Source organism: Equus caballus, chromosome 3 (genome assembly GCF_041296265.1).
Source record: "Equus caballus isolate H_3958 breed thoroughbred chromosome 3, TB-T2T, whole genome shotgun sequence".
In the NCBI taxonomy this organism is placed as follows: Eukaryota; Metazoa; Chordata; class Mammalia; order Perissodactyla; family Equidae; genus Equus; species Equus caballus.
This window is the reverse complement of record NC_091686.1, coordinates 120690875-120710195: the sequence shown is the minus strand read 5'-3', so window position 1 is coordinate 120710195 and position 19321 is coordinate 120690875. Positions and strand designations below refer to the sequence as shown.

Sequence of the window (19321 nt, the reverse complement as noted above, 5' to 3'; positions counted from 1 at the left end):
GGTGAAAGCTCCATAAAGCTGGCCCCCAGGCTGGGCCACTGCCTCCTCCTCCAAGCTTCCCCGGCCAGCACTGGGTGCCCCTGCGGTCATCCTTGGGTTCCTAGCCTGTGGCTTCCAGGCCAGGCTCACGGTAGGACTCTGAGTCCCGGAGGACTCCAAGCCCACAGTTCTGCAGTCAGTTCAGGTTCCTGTGGAGGCTCCTCCTCTGCCTGAATGTCTGAAGGCGGAGGGGCAGGGGTGGTGGGGGAGTGGAGGCCACTGTGGCATGAAGGTGGGCCCTGGACTTGGGAGCAATGAGCTAACAGCAGGCCCAGCTTACCACTGCTGGCAGGTGCTCCTAAGCAAGCCCCTTGGACTCTCCAAGCGAGTGTCAGTGATGGACACCGCTGGATTGCTGGGGAAGAGCCAGAGGTGGTGGGCACGTGGTAGATATGCTCTGGCATGGCTCCAAGCAGGAGCTCCTGGTGGGGGTGGGGAGGGCCTGACCTGGCCTCCTTGGCCCACCCCAGGACATGGGGGTGCGTGGGGACAGAGAGAAACATGTGCAGAGGGAAAGGAGCAGGAAGAGGAAGGCAAGGTGCTTGTCCTCCGTGTGGGTGAGGAAGTGGAAGCTTTACCTGCCTGTCACCAGTTGGCCTGGCCTGGCCCGGCCCTGGAGGGAGCAGGCGGTGTCCCCATGCCAGTTGGGAAGAGAGTGACCGACTCAGTCAGTCACATAGCTGGAGGGGGGCTCTTCACTCCACACCTTCTCAGGTGGGAAACAAGAAGGCAGGAGGAGCGCCCAGGCTCCAGGCAGGCCTGGCCCCTCACTTCCAAGGCACACCCAGGGGCACAGGGCTGTGGGACGGTGCCAAGGGCAACATTCAGTGTGCCCTCTGCTAGTCTCTCCACAGGGTGGAAGCTGAGCGCTGTCATCCCCATCTGTGACTGCAGGCTCGGGCTCGGGGAAGCCAGGGCCTGCATCCCCCCAAAAAGGCCTCCCCAGCCCTGGGGGCCTGAATGGTCCCCTGGACTATGACATGAAGTGGCAGGCCCAGTGCCTGACTGAGCTGCAGCAGGCCTCCTGCCCGCCCCTTGAGAAGACAAAGGGTGGCCAGGTCCCAGCCTGCCCCTTCGTCACAGCCAGAGCCCTCCTGCCACCTCAAGGAGCCTGCCCCCTTGGCTCAGCTCCAATGGCACACTTGGTTCTGCTGCTGCCCCTGGCCCCTGCCCTCTGCCCCAGCCTCCACCAGGAGGGGTAGTGTGACCTCGCTTTACAATGAGAGGGTAGGACTGAGCCAGCCACATGCCCGCTGTCAGCACCCAGTGGGGCAGGCCTCTGCAGGGCCTGACCCAGAGGCGAGGGCGTTACCAGGCTTTGCTACCACCTGGGGCGGGGGGGGCAGGGAAGGAAGCGAGGGGCAGCCTGCAGAAGATGTGATTTTCTTCTGAGTTCCTGGACTGGGCTGTTGCAACTTCTTCTGGCTCTGCTCTCTTCCCGTCCAGTTGCCACACGGGAGCACAGGGTTCCGATGCTCAGTGTGTGGACAGGACTGCGTGTCACTGCTTTCACATCTTAGTGTCTGTATGGCTGTACTATTTTTCCTTTACAACTGACCCTTACGAGAGGTCCTGTTATGATCTCCATTTATACCTGAGGATACCGAGGTGGAGATGAACCGAATTGCCCAAGAGCAAGCGGCCAGGGGTGGCAGAGCCAGGATTCGCACCCAGGACTCCTGACTCAGTCTGGACTCCTGTGAGTGACATCCTTACAAATACGTAACTCACAAGGATTAGAAAAAGATCGCTTGGCAGAAGCAGCTGACGCACAGCCCCCTCTACACACCCTTTTTATTGTTAGTGGGATTTTGGCAAGATGGAGGTTTGGGAGTCAAACGGGCGCTGCAGTCCTGGTGCCCGGTTCGAATCCTGACTCCACCATTCACCAGGTATGAGATGTTAGCAAGTGCTGAACTTCTGGCTGTGCCTCAGGTTTCTCATCTGTAAAATGGGGCAATTATACTCACCCCAGAGCATTGTCAGTTACCACCACATAATGCTCAGAACACTAGGCACTTGGGGAGCTCCCAGTGTTAGCTGTTACTGTTACTGGCACAGACAATACCACCACCACCCAGATGTTAGGTGGTGGTGTCATTACGAGTCGTCGCTAGTCCAGTAAAGTGAGGCAACTGTCCCTGAAAATGCTATTAACCAACTACCCACCCTGTGACGCAAGGCCAGCGGCGGGCTCCGAAGCAGATCACTTCCTGGCCTCTGTGCACGAAACAGTACCCAGCCTGTCATGCCACCCGCCCACCTGCTTTCAAAAGAAACCAGGGATCAGCCCTCCTTTCCGTTCCTGGACTGCTGCGCAGACGCAGGCCTCCCCGGGCACCACCACAGCCACTTATCCCATGTGCCCAGAGCGTGTCGAGTGGCATCTGCGGTGGCAGAAGCAGCAGCATCAACTGCAACAGCAGCAGTCTGAGCACTTCCGATACTTCATTTAAAGACAGGCCTTCAGGGCCAGCCTGGTGGTGCAGTGGTTAAGTGTGCACATTCCGCTTCAGTGGCCTGGGGTTCACCAGTTCGAACCCCAGGTGCAGACATGGCACCGCGTGGCAAGCCATGCTGTGGTAGGCGTACCACATATAAAGTAGAGGAAGATGGGCACAGATGTTAGCTCAGGGCCAGTCTTCCTCAGCAAAAAGAGGATTGGTGGCAGATGTTAGCTCAGGGCTAATGTTCCTCAAAAAAATAAATAAATAAAAATAGAGAGAGGCCTTCAGGTCCCTTGGTTGTTCGAAAAGCACTTAGGAGTGACGTCAGAATTCCTGGGCACAGTAACAGGCCAGAGCGCCATCTCCGGGTGACTAGCTAACGTGCACAGAGCAACCCCATTTAACATTAGCTTGGCACCCCCATCTTGCTCTTGCAGGTGTGGGTACGTGTGGAACAATTATGCTGACGGTACTTAAAGAACCACAGGTAAAGGTGGAGCAAATGGTCAGCAGGGCCACCAGGCACACATCTAGGCAAAGAGGGAAACCGACAGGAAGGCTACTGGATGGACCCAAGCATGCTCTGCACCCACCACAGGCACACGGCCCGCCTGCTGAATGATCTCACACCTGCGCAGGGGCCCGCCCTGTGGTAACAACGCCCTCCAGTCCCGCCGCAGGCGCCTGTGCCGCCTCACTGCCCACCTGGGCACTGCTGCCATACAAGGAAGACTCAGCTCACACGATCTAGGCAGGGATTAGCCAGATCACCCCGCAGTGAGGCCCACCGACTGGTCAAAGGCCGACACTCAAGAGGGCTTACTAGGCAGGAGGCACTGTTCCAAGCACTGGTCACAAAGCCAGCGAGCAGGCGGCCCGGGACTCCACATTAAGAGATGTCGCTTCACATCAGGGCAGGGAAGGACTGTGTGACAAACAGAGATGCATGGCTGGGAAGACACGAGGCTGAATCTTTAAGCCGCACTCCTTGTATACGTTACACACACTTCAAAGATTAACTTTCCGTAAGTATATGGGTTTTAGAAAAACATGGGAGTTTTTTGTACTCTTAAGGTGGAGACAGCATTTAAAAACATGCCCATACATCCCAGAAACCATAAAGAAAAAAATGGATAAAACAAAATCGAAATCCTGCTGTCCAGAAGCCCCTCTGCTCTGCCCAGATGAAAGGCGAATGCTAACCTGAGAAGGACACTTGCCTCAGACAACCGAAGCTGCGCATCCGCTCAGACGGCGAAGACGTCCACCTCCCAACGCAGGCCTGCAGGCCCTTGTGTTCTCTGTGATGCTGGCGACAGCCCCACATGCAGGAGCAGGCACTTCACAGGTTGGCAGTTCCCTTCAGGAGCGATTGCACAAGGAGATACGAGTTTAAGGGGCCCACAGAAAGGCCATTCAAAACACTGAATACAGATAAAAGGAACATTCCAAATGTGGACCAATGAGGAAGCTGTTAAATCTTTATCACGGAATAACACAGCTATAAAAATTATGTAGATCTGTCAGGAAAAGACATCTGAGTAAAAGCCTCTTTCTGAAGTTACAGAAGAGCAGGTCTAGAAGGTGTTTTGCACAAATGTTAGAAGCTACCATCTCAGGCTGATGGAAGTATGGATGAGTTTGCCTTTACACTTCTTTAAGAATACACTGATTTCAGGGCTGGCCCAGTGGCGTAGTGGTTACTGCGCTTCGGTGGCCCGGGTTCATGGGTTCGGATCCCGGGTGCAGACCCTACACACCACTCATCAAGCCACGCTGTGGCAGGCGTCCCACATACGAAATAGAGGAAGACTGGCATAGATGTTAGCTCAGGGACGATCTTCCTCAAGCAAAAAGAGGAAGATTGGTAACAGATTTTAGCTCAGGGCAAATCTTCCTCACCAAAAACAGAGAAAAAGAAAGGCTGTAAAAAAAAAAAAAAAAGGAATACATTGATTTCTTTTTTACAATGAACACTGATCATGTTGATATATGTACACAGTTACTTTTTTCAGAACAAGCTCTATCACTTGTGGACAAAAATGCTGTGTTCTTGGCAAGACTCAGGTAATCGAGGGGAGGAGGAGACGGACTCATCACTCAGCAGGCCCCCCAGCCTTCTCCAGTGTTTCAGCAGTGCCCGGGAGAAGGGCTAAACCATTTGCACGAGGAATGACGTGACCCGGGCACGCACTTTCTACTGATGCACAGAATTACGAGGAGGCTGGGATTCTTGATAAAAGAACCCTTGTCATGATAAATAAAAGGACAATCAATTGTTTTTTATATTTTTTATTTGGTGTTAACTCCACAAGAAAACAAAAAATCAGTTACTCTGGTGTATGTGAACTCAGAACAATACAACCACGGGGAAAAACTCTCAGCCCAGGAATGGAAAACTGATACTCAGTGCTATGGAAATGCAACGCGCTTCATACCACAGTGCGTTTCAGCGTTTTGCCAACTTTTTAAAAAATGCTTTTTCTTTGTGATCATCCATTCACAAAACTAAAAACCACACTTTCAACTCTGTTGCTGAAAGCCTCTGGGCTTCAGCCACTCAGCTATGAAAACAAATAAATACACAATCTGTGAATCCCCTTGCCCACTTAGAATCCACCCCCGTCCCCTCGGAAGGTGCAGTGTCTTCCCAGCAGCGTGAGGAAGGCCACACCTCTGCCACCTGGAGCCCTTTCTTGATAAAAAGCAGCTGTCCAAAATCAACTGAGCTAAAGGTTGTGTCTGAAATACATTTATTTGGTCTCTGCTACATAAGCAACGATTTCTAGGATGATCGTCACTGTAGTGATTTTAGGAATTTACAACTTCCAATTCTTTTTTGCCTTTGCTGTTAAATTATATTTCAGTGCAGATGCTAATCAATTTTTAGGAAGCTCCAGAAGAAAAAAAAATACATAAAACCTTATAAAGTCTGTAAATAAATAACAGCAACATAAAACCTTACACACGCACACACACACAAACCCACTTGAAAGTGTCAAAAGATGTGCTGTATAAAAACAAACCCTGACACGTGCTGAGATCAAACCCGACGGGCCACCAGGTTTCTCACGGTGAGGACACAGAGAACCTGGGATATGACTCCACAGTCTAGTCTGCCATGGAGTTTCTGCGTCATCAATTAAGAAAAAGGCAACAAAACCCAAAGCTTGAAGCAAATCATCTATTTCTCAGCCAGTTCAGCTCCCAGCTAGTAAATTATATGTGTTTATTGCCTGCCAAAATTAGTGAAGCTGTCTTGTACATATTAGACTTTTCTGCCGTTCCTGATGTTACAGACATGTTAAACTGATTTCACACATTAGGTTTTTTAAAAATAATGAGTTGGTTAAAAAAGAAAAACACTTTAAAATGTTTAGGTTTTACCAATATTGCTCCCCCCAGCTTCAGCCTGTTGCCCAGCGGCATGAAGGCTCCAAGGGGTGATCATTGTGAACGGACAGAACTTGTCGAGATGGACTGACCCCTGGGTTCCCAAGTAAAACGGGAAAGCGAGTCCCATGAAGCAATCACACAGGTATGGGAGAAATCGTTACTCTACCCGCCCCCAACCCGCCACACACAAAACATTCTCTCAAACACAAAATGAGATCTAAGCTATCCTAAATCACAGCCACAAGAGCAGCTAGCTGCAGCAGCCAAGGTGTCTTTGGGGTGATGAGGTGGTCTTTACTGCATGTCAAACATTTACAATTTCAAGTTTTGGGGGCTTCAATTCAATGTAGGTCACCAGAAAATCATAATTTGCAACTAAGGTCCTCACCAAGTTTTTAGGACTCATTGCAAATAGCTCTGAAAGGTATCTTGGTGTAAATGTAACTGCAACATGAGGATAGGTGGGGGCACTCTCACCCCACCCCGCCTCATAAGCCACCCCACCCCGCAAAGCCTTGGCTTCTCCAGTTAGCAAGCAAGTCACAAACCATAGTATCATCCATGATACTTTAGGGAGGAAAATCCTAAGACAGAAAACACAGTATTTTGTAAGTCTCTAAAAGCACACCCTTGCGGTTCCTACATCAAATGTACATGAGCTTTTACTGAATGAAGACCGTGGATGAGTCACCCATGCTTCCCTCTTGCCTTCAGAAAGGCACTGATCCATTGCAGGGGTAAGGATGTGTATCCCGGTTCTTAGAGAACAGAGCCTGAATGTCCCAAAGCTAAAGTCTCTGAAGAGCAGGAGAGGGTGCTGACACTGCAGTGCCACGGTGTCAGGTCACGGTGATGCGGCCGCAGGCGGGGGGAGAGCCGCAGCTAAGAGGCAGACAGCAGTGACGCTCCTAAGACGCGCACATGCACACCCATTCTCGAGTGGACAACACAATCTAGTCTAGTTCAAACAGCCAAGAATTTAACAGCTTGGAAAAAAAAATCTTCAACAGGATAGCTGTCCTCAACTCTAAAATAAGCAAGAAGAGAAAGATAATTACTGATCTGAATCAGTTAATTGAAGAAGAAACCTAAGTTGTTGTTTTAGATTAACAGGCCTCACAAAAGGGTAATTTTCCATCACATATTTTTAAAAAATAATTTGTACTACTCTGCAGGTTTAGAGATGAGTTCGGGAAAAGAGTTCCTCTTCACTGGGGTCCACCCACTCGTCTCCGCCTTCCGAGCCTGTGTCCCCCGAGTTGGAGCTGGCACTGGAGTATATCTTTCTGCGGAAGCCGTTTGATTTTGCTCCAGAATTTCTCTCTCCTGTACACCTTGCTTCATAAACAGAAGACACCTAAGATTAAAGGAACAATTTTCAACAGATCAAAAGCCAGATTTTTTTTCAAAAGGTCCATGTGAGATACTTTTTAAATACAGAGATTAAATAACAATGACTGATGCTTTCCTGTGGAGAGTTACAAAAATATGAAGTTTTACTGTTTCAAAGCAAAACAAACAACTCTCCTCCCTGATCCATAAAGAATGCAAAACGCTAATTCTCTCTGTTCAGTCCCTTTGACAGATGTTGCATATGTTAGGGCCAGATAAAAACAGTTCTTTGAGACCTACCAGAGGCCAGGAACTGGGCTGGGCACGGGACTCCACTGGGAGGAGAGACGTGGCCACGCCCTCCCGGGGCTCACATTCCAAGGGAGAAGACCACAAGAAAACCAACCAACAAAACCTCACACTACCGTGATAAATGGGGTGTAGGGACCCACAGTGGGGGGCACTTCAGACAGGAGTGGCAGGGAAGGTAGTTCTTTTGAAGACGGGCGCCCTTGCCTGAAGGCCGAGAAGCAAGCCAAGCAGCAGTACCAGCCAGAGCTTGCCTGGGACCTTGGGGCTGAGCTTCTGAATTGAGGTTCTATCGGTATCTGGTATTTTCTAGGGAAAACTGTTGTGTGGGACTGTCCCCCACACCGGATGGTTAGCATCTCTGGCCCCCGGGACACTAAATACAGGTAGTTAGCCACTCCCTAGTCATAGTAACTAGTAATGCTCCCACCAACCCCATCATAGTATTTGGCAACACTACCCTCCCCTCCCACACTAACTAGTAATGCTCTCTCCCATCTCCTGAAGTGATTAGCAGTGGCCCCCCAAACCAGTCATAAAAACTAGCAACACCCCCCGCCCCTCTGCCCTGGGCCAGTTATAGTGGCTAGCAATATCCCCCAAGTTGTAGCAACTAGCAAAGCCCCCCAGTCATAGCAACTAGCAGTGCCCCCCGCAGTCACAGTGGCTAGCAACATTCCCCCAGTCATTGTAACTAGCACCTCCCATTTTTAAATGGCAATACTGTGCCGGGTTGAGAAGCCCAAGGTAGGAGCACAGCAAGAAAGCCACACTAAATGAGGGACATGAGGTCAGAGAGGCACATGGGAGCAAACACACTGGGCCTCACAGGCGTGGCGGGGAATGTGGATTCATTCTCCGTGAAATTGTGGTTAAGAGTGTGGGTCCTGGCGTCGCGTGTGAGGCTCTCGGCTCAGGGCTGCCCTCAGTATGTGGCCACGTGGCCTGAGTAGATGCTTCTGAACCTTTCTGTGCCTCAGATTCCTCTTCTACAAGATGGCGTGTTAACAGTACCTACCTCACAGCGTTGTTCTGAGGACTAACTGGGGTAACACTTGTGAGGTCACTCTGCCTTGCTGTGTGGAGAGAAGACCGGAGAGGGACAAGTGGAAGCAGAAAGACCAAGGAAAAGCCCAGAGCAGCTGTCCAGGAGAGGGAGGGTGAATGAAGTGATGGACATGGGAGAAGAGGAAGGATCTGAAATGGCTGAGGTGGGATGGTCAGGACTGGCAGACAGACTGTGTATGGAAGGTGAGAGAAACAGGAATGAAGCACGACTTCTGGGTTTGGGGACTAAAGCTGGTGGGTGAACACGGTACCATTCACTGAGGCAAGGAGGCCCCAAACACCAGGCTTGACATGTTAAATCTGACACATCCCTGGGCAGTAGGATATAGACACCAACACTATAGGGTGCTAGGGGAGGAAATTCTCACAGGACTCAAACTAACTCTGACAATCATCACACTGAGAAGATTAAAAGGTTCCTTAGAGTCATTCGCTTGCCTGCCTAAATGGGCAAGGTCGGGGCCTAGACTCACCCAGGCACAGGCCCGGTACCAGCCCTCAGGGAGTCACAGGCGGTAGGGAGGCAGACATGCAGAAAGAGAGTGCAGTCACATGCTGTGGCTGTGACAACAGGAGGTCTACACCGGGTGTGGCCAGGGCACACAAAGGGTGGAATTTGCCCCATGGGGGCCGAGAGAGGCAGGAATGGGCGCAGCAGAAGGCCTCCCTTGTGGTATACTCTGACAGATAGGGTGCCCACCAAGGATTCTGAGAGGGAGGATAGGGTCAGACTTAGACGAGGAAATGCCCACGGGCAGCAGTGGGAGGGACAGATTCCAGGGAGAGGGGAGATGATCTGGGAAGTCCTGGCAGTAAGTGGTTGAGGTGGGAGGCGATGCAGACCCATGGAAGGGTCACAGAAGAGAAAGGTCACATCTGCAGGGCTTGGTGACCTGGGAGGGGTGGCTCACAAGACTCCCAGGTTTCAACTTGAGCGACAAGGGATGGTGCGTGGCTGTTTGTAAGTTAATAATAAGGAGGAGGACAGTCCACTTACCCTATTAAAATCTAACAGACGCTCTTCATTACTGGGTATTTCTTTAACATCTGGATATTCTTCTATACCATTCTCTCCCTTGGCATTTGTATAACATTCTTAATCATTTTGAATGGAGAAGGGAAAAGAGGGAAAGGGGGGAAATTCCATTAAGACACAGTTGTGAAACATACATTCTTGTTTCATTTTTTGCTGAAAAGTCAGATCAGTTAGGCCTACGAACACTTTGGAGATTTTAAGCAGTCACTAAAAGCAGACATGGTCATCATCAGCCAGCCAGGTGTGCATGAGGAAAACACTATGCCAATTTAAAAATTCTTTTAACGACTGTTTATTGCATTTTTAAGAAATAGGCCAGCATAACAATACTTTCCCATTAGCCCACCATGAGATATTCCTTCAATAATCCATATTCACACCTATGATGTGACAGGCCCTGGGAAAACAAGATAAAAAGACTGACAAGGTCTGAGCTCTCAAGAGTGTATGTTGTATGGAGGGAGACAGACAATGCACCATATATATGCTCATAGAACACATGAACAAAGGAATTTCAGACAGGAGGAATTGCAATGGAGAAAACAAAACAGAGTAACACCTTTGTTTGTTCTTTCTCAACTCAACATGATACTAAACTACGCACTTATTTTATCTGTGGCATAGGGAAGAGAAATGAGGCCAGTAGTTTGGGTAAGTGGCTCACAGAAGGGGATGAAACTATAAGCTGGAATTAGAAGGAATCAAATAAATCATTTAGTCCAATGGTTCTCAACCCTGGTTTCCCATTCAAATCACCTGGAGAGCTTTAAGAACGGTGTGGAAGCCCAAGCCCCCATTTGAGGTTCGGACTGAATTGGTCTAGGACAGAGCCCAGGGATCAGCATTTTCTGAAAAGCTCCCAGGTGATTCTGATGCACAGCCAAGGCTGAGACCCGGTGGTCTTGATCTAGACCAGCCCCCTATTCACCTTCGCTCAATGGAAAGGCGGCTGGAGCAGAAACAGTGAAGAGTGCAGAGACCTTGGGCGGGACCAGATTTGGACCCAGGCTTTGACATCACTGTGTGTAAGTCCTTTAATGGCCCTGAGCAGCTGTTTCCTCAAAACTGCCCGCAGTAGTTACCATGAGGCGTTCATGAGACAGTATGCTACCCCGTGTGTGATACCAGAGAGGGCAGGGCTGGCACTCAAGGACTGCTGTGCTCTCTGCCGCTGGGTGGCGGACCTGTGCCAAAGCCCCACACCCCACCCATTCGGCTACCACTTGTCCTAGGTGGCGTCAGTGTAGTGGGCAAGGGACTGTTTCCTTGACTGGGACATGCACACAGATGGAGCTGCATCCATCACACCCCCGCCCCTTCATTCTCTCTCCCTGCTTTAGGAATTCCGTGTGCAAAAGGAGCTTGTGACGCTGCAGGCATCGGGAAGGGGCAATTTTGATTTTCATGACCCTCACAGTGACAGCTACCATGCTCTGGCTTATGACTATGTGCCAGGCACTTTACTCTTCACAAGTACCCTCTAAGGGGGGCATTACTTTAGCCTCTTTTTACAGGGAACGGAGGCACTTGACTCCAACTCAGTTTTGTCTCCTGAGCCCTTCATTGTTATCTATACTGTTTCCCTACACGACTCTCTCTTTAAGACTGAGATTATACATATGCTTAAAATGAACCTTCCAAACGTTTAGAACCTAGTGCATGAGCGCTGGAGACTGCTGCTCAGGACACATCTGCCGTGGCACACAGTCTGTAAGGCCTCTCTGGTCTGGCTTCTTGCTGCCTGGCGGACCTCGTCCCTCACTGCACTCTCGCACGGTTCCCCCTTTGCCAGGCACACTGGAGCACACCAAATGCACTCTTCCCCTGCATCGGCCGGTGCTTCTGCCTGCTACCTCTCCCTGCAGGTAGCCCCAGCTGTCACATGGCTCGTGCCCTTATTCCCTCAGGTCCCTGCTCAGATGTCAGCTGATCAGGAGGGCAGGGACTCGGTCTGTGTGCCTCTGCATTCCCAGTGCTCGACACAAGACAGGCATGTAAGAATTATTTGCTGAGTGGATGCAAATATGAAAGCACAGTGAGGCTAGCAGGCAGCAGAGTGCAAGGAGCTTGGGCTTTCAGGCTAGATGGACTCCCGCACTGCTCTGGGCAGCTGGGCAATCTGCCTCACTTCTCAGCCTCCATCTCCCACCTTCCTGTAAAAGGCGATGATCCTCCTTCCTCCAGGGAGGCAGAGAGCTTCCAGGTCAGCCCGTGACTCAAGGCAGAACGTGCCTACTAATCATTATTAGCAACCTCAGAAGCCTCAGGAGCAAAGACACGAGTCCCCAGTCACTTCTGCTGAGTGGGTGAGAGGCTGTTTTCCTGGCTAACCCTCTCCCGAGACTGCACACCCCGACCCCCCTAAGATGAAAGAAGGCTGCTTCATAACATCACTACAAAGCAACTGTGCAGGGACTTAACTCACAGCTGTGAGTGAAAGGTCATTCAAAAGCCTGGTCACCCTTACTTATCCACTGAGAGTTTCTCTATATGCCACTTCACCAAAAAAGAAGCATCATGTACTAACAATCATTTACAGCACCTACCAAAGGACTGTACAGATACCAAGGACCCAGAGCTGAGACTTGGAACTGAATTCCTTACTAATTATTGAAAAAAAAACTGGGCAAAGGGTGCCAAGATAGCCCAAGACACACTAACAAAGCATGAACTCTGTGCATTTGAAAATCATCATAAGCCCCCACAGGCGTTGGTCCTTCTCAACCCTCAGGCCCGGCCTGCTGCCACATCCCTCTCTCCCTCCTGGCACTCCTTGAATGGTCCTCTCATTGCACTGCTCTGGGACACTCAGCCCTTCCTACCTGTATTCCCATTAACTGTGTCTGTGACTTCTCACTCACCCAGTGCACCAGACTGGACATACGTCAAGGCCAGGCTTGTGCTCCTATCACCCTGGTGTCTCCCTGGACACCAATGCAAACAGCTGCTGTAGAGAGCAAAGCTTCTGAACCACAAAGAGATGGCTTAGACTTGAGCCTGAGCTTAATGGCTGATGCCATGATTCTGGGCAAATTACTAAACCTGAGACTTAGCTTCCTCATCTGAAAACCAAGTGTGACATCTCACAAGGCTTTTGTGGGGGTTATATAAAAGAAAAGATTGTGGGCTGGCCCGGTGGTGCAGCAGTTAAGTTCACACGTTCTGCTTTGGCGGCCCGGGGTTCGCCGGTTTGGATCCCGGGTGCGGACATGGCACTGCTTGGCAAGCCATGCTGTGGCAGGTGTCCCACATACAAAGTAGAGGAAGATGGGCATGGATGTTAGCTCAGGGCCAGTATTCCTCAGCAAAAAGAGGAGGATTGGCAGCAGATGTTAACTCAGGGCTAATCTTCCTCAAAAAAAAAAAAGATAAAAGACTGAGAGCACCTTGTAAATGATAAAGGGTGACACAGATATTAGTTAATGGACGAGCAACAGGCATTTATAAATGCTATTAAATAAACAAAGATGCTAAAAATGTGCTCTCCTTATGACCCAGCAAACCTCTGGGAAGGAGGAAGGCAGGTCTGGGGAAGCTTCATTTGTGCCCACAGAGCAGAGAGGCAAACAACCCCGGCTGTGGCCCCGTCAGCTAAGGCCGGGCAGTGCAGGAAGGGCAGTGCAGGCGTCCTGAGCGCCGGGAGCGTGCAGGCATCCTTGGCAGTGAGGGACGTTCCTCGCTCCACAGAATGATAAATTCACTAGGGAGACCTGAACATGTAAATGCTAACAAAAGATTACCTGCCCCTCAGGGCTCTGACGGGAGACTATTAAATAAACGTTGTAGCTGAGAGCAGCCCGGGAGAGGGCAGCAGTCTGGACAGGCTCACTCTCTTGAGCTAATCCATTTAGGGTGCCTCCTCAGTTCCCACGTCTCGCAGATTTTCAGATCAAGATTCTTTATAGCTTCTGGGTGTGTCCACCTGGGATGCCCATAGACTAAAATCATCTTCACCAGATCTGCTCCTGTTCCCAACTCCCTCTGTACCCAATCTCCCCTAACTCCCTCCTGCTTTTCACTCTTCAGAGAAAGTCATTCAACAAACTCTGGCATCCTCTACAAAACCTCTGGATGTAGTTCTTTTATCTGTTCTCCCTATGCCTTAGTCCAGGCTCTTATCCTGTCACTCCCAGACCACTGCAAGAGCCCGTTTCAAGTCCACCTCCACTCTGTTGCTAGCATTGTTTTAAAACACACACCTGACCTGACCCCCCCGCCCCAATGTGGAATACTCCCAATGATCCTGAGTTCCTGCCTGGTAAGCTCTACCCAACTTAGCAGAGCTCCCAAACCTCCTGACAAGCTCCGAGGGCCCAGAGGGTCCCTATTCCCCAACTTGCCACAGACCCTCCTGCCTTTGTGCAGTGCGTTCTCCTGGGGGCTGTCCTGTCCCAGCCTTCCCCCGGGCGCCTTCCTGAAGGCCGATGCACAGCTCCCGGGAGCTTGGACAGATCTCGTCAGGGCGGTACTGCTTCTATGTACTCCAAGCGCTCCCCACGTCAGGCTGCGGCTGAGTCCAAGGGCAGAGTCCAGTTCTCCTGTGTCTCTGTGTCCCCAGTGCCCAAAGAATGCCAGCCACACAGAAACCTCTCGGGAATGTTTTCTGGACTGATATTCACAGCAAAAGGATTTATTGCTCTTAATGCATTAGAACTCTGAACAAATGAATGAATGACCTAATACAGGTCTCCTTACCTTCACACTCCGATGCAGGAAAAAGAGGAGAGTACAAAGCTTTTTCCCACCAGCTCTGTTTTTCTTGCCTTCTATTCATTCCTTGTACATCAGTGCTCAGTACAGGAAACTTTAGATAAAACCAAATACAGAAAAAGTTTAAAGACTTTCAGAATAAAGGAAAAAATCCAAGCATTAGCTATGGACTATAACCCCAGGATTTTTAAACTGATGAGTTTTTTACTATTCTAGACGGGTGATTAAAAAAGCCAAAGGGGTCATAGCATATAAAGGAAGTTTTTCTTAAGAAGCACTTATATTGGAAGTGGAATGAAAGTCTTTAAAAAAAAAAATAAAACAAAATTCTTACAAGGCAGAAATATCTAACAGAAAATACCCCAAAGTAAGGCAAATTTCTAGCTTTTGGAAGTGCAGAGAGGTTAAAGGGACGGCCCCAAGTGCCCACTGGTGTAAGGCACTCTAGAGAAAACAGGGAGGCCTTCTCCTTCACACACTCAGGCAGCAGGGAGTCAAAGAAGAAGAAATGGGCAAAAGGAGATTTTAGAGCTAGAGTTACTAACTAAACGTCTTTATAACTGAATTATCTGCTTCGGCGAGAACCAGAAAGAAACTGAGACTAAAACCAAATAATAAACCTGAGAATAATTCAAATTCAAAACACGACATACTCGTTAAAATGAGGGAAGGACTCCTGAGAGCAGGAGAGATCCATACTCTTTGCACCTCCATGGTCCTGGCAGAGCAGAAGGTGCTCAGGCCCAGAAGGGGGCTCCAAGTCTGAATCCTGGCTCCATCCCTTACTAGCAGAACTCTCAAGGCCTGGCTGGACCCTGCCCGCCCACCTGGGCAGTGAGGATTGAACGCAGCGTGGCTAGTGGTCGACAGACAGCAGCTGTCATTAGTGATCAAGGCGTGTTGCTGTGACGTGGCCAGCTGCGGTCACTACGTGCATCCTGGCGTGCCAGCGGTCAGGGCAACCCTCTTCCATGTTCCTCCTTCACTGTGCCTGACAACAGGCCTCCCAGGGTCAGGCCTGATCTTGGCATCTTTGCCCCGCCACGGCTCCTAACACTCTCAACAGACATCTCCTCAATGGAGAGGCTTGAAAACACTGCACACATCTTTACTGTTTTAAAAGACATTTCATTACGTGTTAAAGCTTAAAGTCTGAACTGTTTTAGCAACTAATGATCATCAATTCTCTAATAGGATTTTGTTACTCTCTTAAATGTAAACTATTGTGTAGGTCTAAAACTTTTTGATTTAGTAATGTGTTGTTTATTATTTAACTAAATGGAAAACACACTTCAAAAAACTTTCATTTTCACTTAACTTTTCAGACATACTCCTAACTTAGAAACTGAAGGAGAATTACACTGTCTAATCGGGGTGGTCAGTTAACCGTCACTGTGTTCTCCTGCAGCTTATTCTAACAATAAAAATTAGTACTATTAGACAAACAGATACCAAGGCCAACAGAACTGACAAAGCTAAGCTTAATGCAAATGAGGCCAGCAATATGCAAGATCTGCAGTTAATTCAAAGTGACTAACTGCACCTGGCACACACGCACAGCGCCCTAAGACCCCTCCAGAAAGGCCTTATCTTCTTCCCAAGGTGCATCTATGCTGTGAGATGACTATGCTCAGGAGGAGCCAGGAAGGTTCCCCGGGCAGGACTCTCTCCACCATCCCCAAGGCACTACTGAGAGGCGGATTCGGAGGCAACAAGTTCCGCCTGAGGAAGAAAGTGTCCTGGGCAGGCTGCGGAAGGATCAGTGTTTTATTTCTGTGAGTGCAGTTCTTCTGCTTATCATTTCAACCTTTCTTGAGACTGTGGGAATGGAGGCAAGGGGAAGGGAGAGAGACGTCATCATGGAGGACCGGACACGGGCGGGAAAGCAGGCTGGAGGGGGTCAAGGCACCACCGAGGGGCTGGGTCAGCATGAAGGAAGCGGAACCAGATGCTCAGCTTCTTAAGGGCAGGGACCACATCTATCTATGCGCATCTCCAGGCATAAGGCCTGGCACAGAGTAGAAGTAGATACTCAATGTCCGCTGAGCTGAAGAAACGGTTCCGCCTGGCCTAAAGCCCCCGTCGATCTAGCATGCCGTTCCCGCCCTCTCCTGCTGACACCACTGTTAAGCTCAGGCCAGCTTCTGCAATAGTTCCAGGATGTTTTTCTATGTCCTTCGTTTGCGTGTCAATCCTGATGGCAGGGACTTATTTGTCCTGTTTTATGCTACACTATACACATATTCAGTAAATATGTATTATTTTATGACATCTTTCCACTTAACTATTTCTAATTTTTAGGTTGCACAGCAAAGACAACTATGCTTTGCTTAAATAATGTATATGTACTGTATTAATTTAACTTCTGGTTAGGTTGAGAATGAAAACAAGAAAGAATGGAAGAAACAGAAACAGCACAGACCATCGCCCTGGAGGAACCAAGCACAGCTCTGCCTTAGTGCCACTCTCCCTGTCCGTCTGTCTCCAGACAGCTTCCTGGCTCACCTTCTCCCCTGCAAGCTTTCTTCAAATTCCACCTTGGCAAGGAAGCCTGCCCTGACACTCCCATTCCACCACACCCCTTTATCCAGCTCTTCTCCTCCTCTCCCACAGCACTGGTACCCTAACACACCATACACCTTTGTATGTTCATTGAACGGAACTCCACAACGCAGGCATCTTTGTTCCTTATCGCCAGGCACCTAGAACAGCACCTGGATAGAAGAGGCTCTTAATCAGTATTTGATGAATGAATGAAACAGTGAGAAAAAAAGAGAAGACATAAACTGAATCCAGAAAGCCTGACCAGAAATGTTTTTAGCAACAGATGTAATATTCAGTAATTCTTTAGAAGATGGAAGTTAGGTAAAGGCTCACAGCTTTAAATTCTCACTAAACATTCTTAGTGCTGACAGAGAGAGAGGTGTTTGTTGTTCCTCTTCTGAGTTTTGCTCTGGGAGTAGAGCCTGCATAGTACTCCTCTGCCACAGTTCTCAGTTATTCAGGTCACAAAAGGAAAAGAAGAGAGGAAATGTAAATGAAGAGATAAGGAGAGCAACAGAGACCAACAGGAGACAGGGCACGGCCTGTTCCAAGTTTCATTTTACAGACAGGAAGCACTGGGAAGAAGTGGGGCTCTGCCCCTTGCACTGGCACCCGGGGCAGGTATTCCACTCCTTTGGGCCTACAGGTCCTTAGCAGTCATGGGGGGAAATAAACCTGAGGCAGAAGGTCACCATGGGCATTCAGTGGGATAACGGTGATAAGGCAGAGTGGGCACAGTGCCTGGCACAGGTGGGTTGCGTACCACACCCCCTGGATGGCCCCCACTCCCTCTACTCATCAAAGGCCTTCTGACTTCCACAGCACATTGTCTGCTGGGCAAAATGGCCTCCCCTCCTGGACTGGACTGTAAATTCCTGAAGACAGAGACTCAGCCTTCTGCTTCTTTTCCTGCTTCAAAGCACGTGGCACTAAGTCGGTAATCAAGTAAATGACAAAGAGAACACTTTTGCCACAAATTTATGCACAAATGGATACCTGAGGCACACGCTGCCATCCCTGGCTTTCCATTTTATCCCTGAGAACCATGAACTACTGCTGGCAGCTGCCCTGCACACGCGTGTGGTCTGAAGCCAGGGGCCCCCTTGCTTGCACTGCTCCTTCTGCCTAGGGTCCTGCCTCCTCCTTTCTACCCCCGCGCACTCAGGTATGTTCACAGAGCCGGCCTCTACTCTCACAGGCCGGGAGGGGTTCTCCTCTGGGTTCCCACAGCATCCTGTGTTCATCTCCACCTCACCACCCACCAAGTTACCTAAAATTACGTTTGTCCAAATGCCCTAAAAGATAAGGAACTGGCTAGGTAAATCATGGTACATCCAAAAAGTGGAATAGTATGCAGAAAATAAAAAAGGAAGGGTTATTGTAATAAAGTGTCATTTCAGTAAAAAGAGAAAAATAGGAGGAAACATATGTAAATATGTATTTGCTTATACATGCATAAAATATTCTCGGAGGATACACCACAACTCATGCTTGTGGCTGCTGCTAGGGAGGGACCTTTGCACTGTGTATACACCCTCTGTAACTTCTGAATTTGAACCATACAAATGAATTATCTATTTCAATTAAAATAAATTATCTGTTATCAACGGGTCTTCGTGCCTGGACTGAATTCCTCGAGGGCAGGGACGATGCCTTGTTCATTCAGGCACTGATCTTAGCGATGGGCATGTCACAGGGATTCAATAAATATCTGCAGAATTGAACTGAACTAAGCTTTTGAAAAGAATAGTAATCCATGCTCCCGGGCCTCAATTCTATCAGAAAGCCTACATTTTAGTCCACTTGCTCTGAAACAGGCAGGCAACGAGTGACCTTTAAAACAGGGCTCCTAGACTGCTCTCTGTAAAGACTGCCCTCAGTCGGCAAAAGGGGGAAGAAGACCCTTGTAGGAGCTCCCAGAGACTGACCAGGCAGTGTGAAAGAGTGGAAAGGAACAGCGGCCCCAAACTGTCCCTTCAGGACACTCTCTCAACCCCTCCACACCTCAGATGGATCTATGAAACGAGCTCTGACTCGGCTCTAAACTGTAGTGACACTGCTGAGAAAGCAGGGCTGAGAGTACTGACAACACCTAGACCATCAGACAACCCCCACTATCCTCTGAGGACTGCACTGGCAGCTAAGGCCTTTCAAGACAACCCAGAATTCTGATTACACACAAGTACATCAACATACTAGAAAGCGAAGGAATATGGTAGTGCTATGATGTAGAATCTCGCTTCTTTCCTCTTTTTCTTTCTTCCCAATCTGGAACCAGGGGAAATACAAAGTACATAAAGGAATATTTAAGGATGAAAAGCAGGCCAATAAACAAGCAGATAAATGTTAACAACGTTATTGTTTTTTGTTCTCAGCAGTTCATATTTCAGTGTTTCAATGGGACTGAATTCATGTCTAAGGATCTCCAGGCAAGCTCATT

At 49.2% G+C, this 19321-nt stretch overlaps 1 protein-coding gene across 12 annotated transcripts in view; it reads right to left on the bottom strand.

Moving 5' to 3' along the window:
* Positions 1 to 4762: 4762 nt before the first annotated feature.
* The window catches only part of KIAA0232, an 81840-nt gene continuing 67281 nt past the window's right edge, over positions 4763 to 19321 (bottom strand). For 5 of the 12 annotated variants that reach the window (XM_023638396.2, XM_070262750.1, XM_070262751.1 and 2 more), the window contains 3 exons: positions 14323 to 14431; positions 9589 to 9686; positions 4763 to 7239 (listed from right to left, as the gene is read on the bottom strand). In XM_023638396.2, coding sequence (XP_023494164.1) covers positions 7060 to 7239; positions 9589 to 9686; positions 14323 to 14431 — 387 coding nt within the window. In that variant the 3' untranslated portion in view covers positions 4763 to 7059. Of the gene's footprint in view, positions 7240 to 9588; positions 9687 to 13961; positions 14236 to 14322; positions 14432 to 18979; positions 19150 to 19321 lie in introns of those variants that run through there. The other 7 variants (XM_023638401.2, XM_070262756.1, XM_023638398.2 and 4 more) reach the window with 6 other exon arrangements.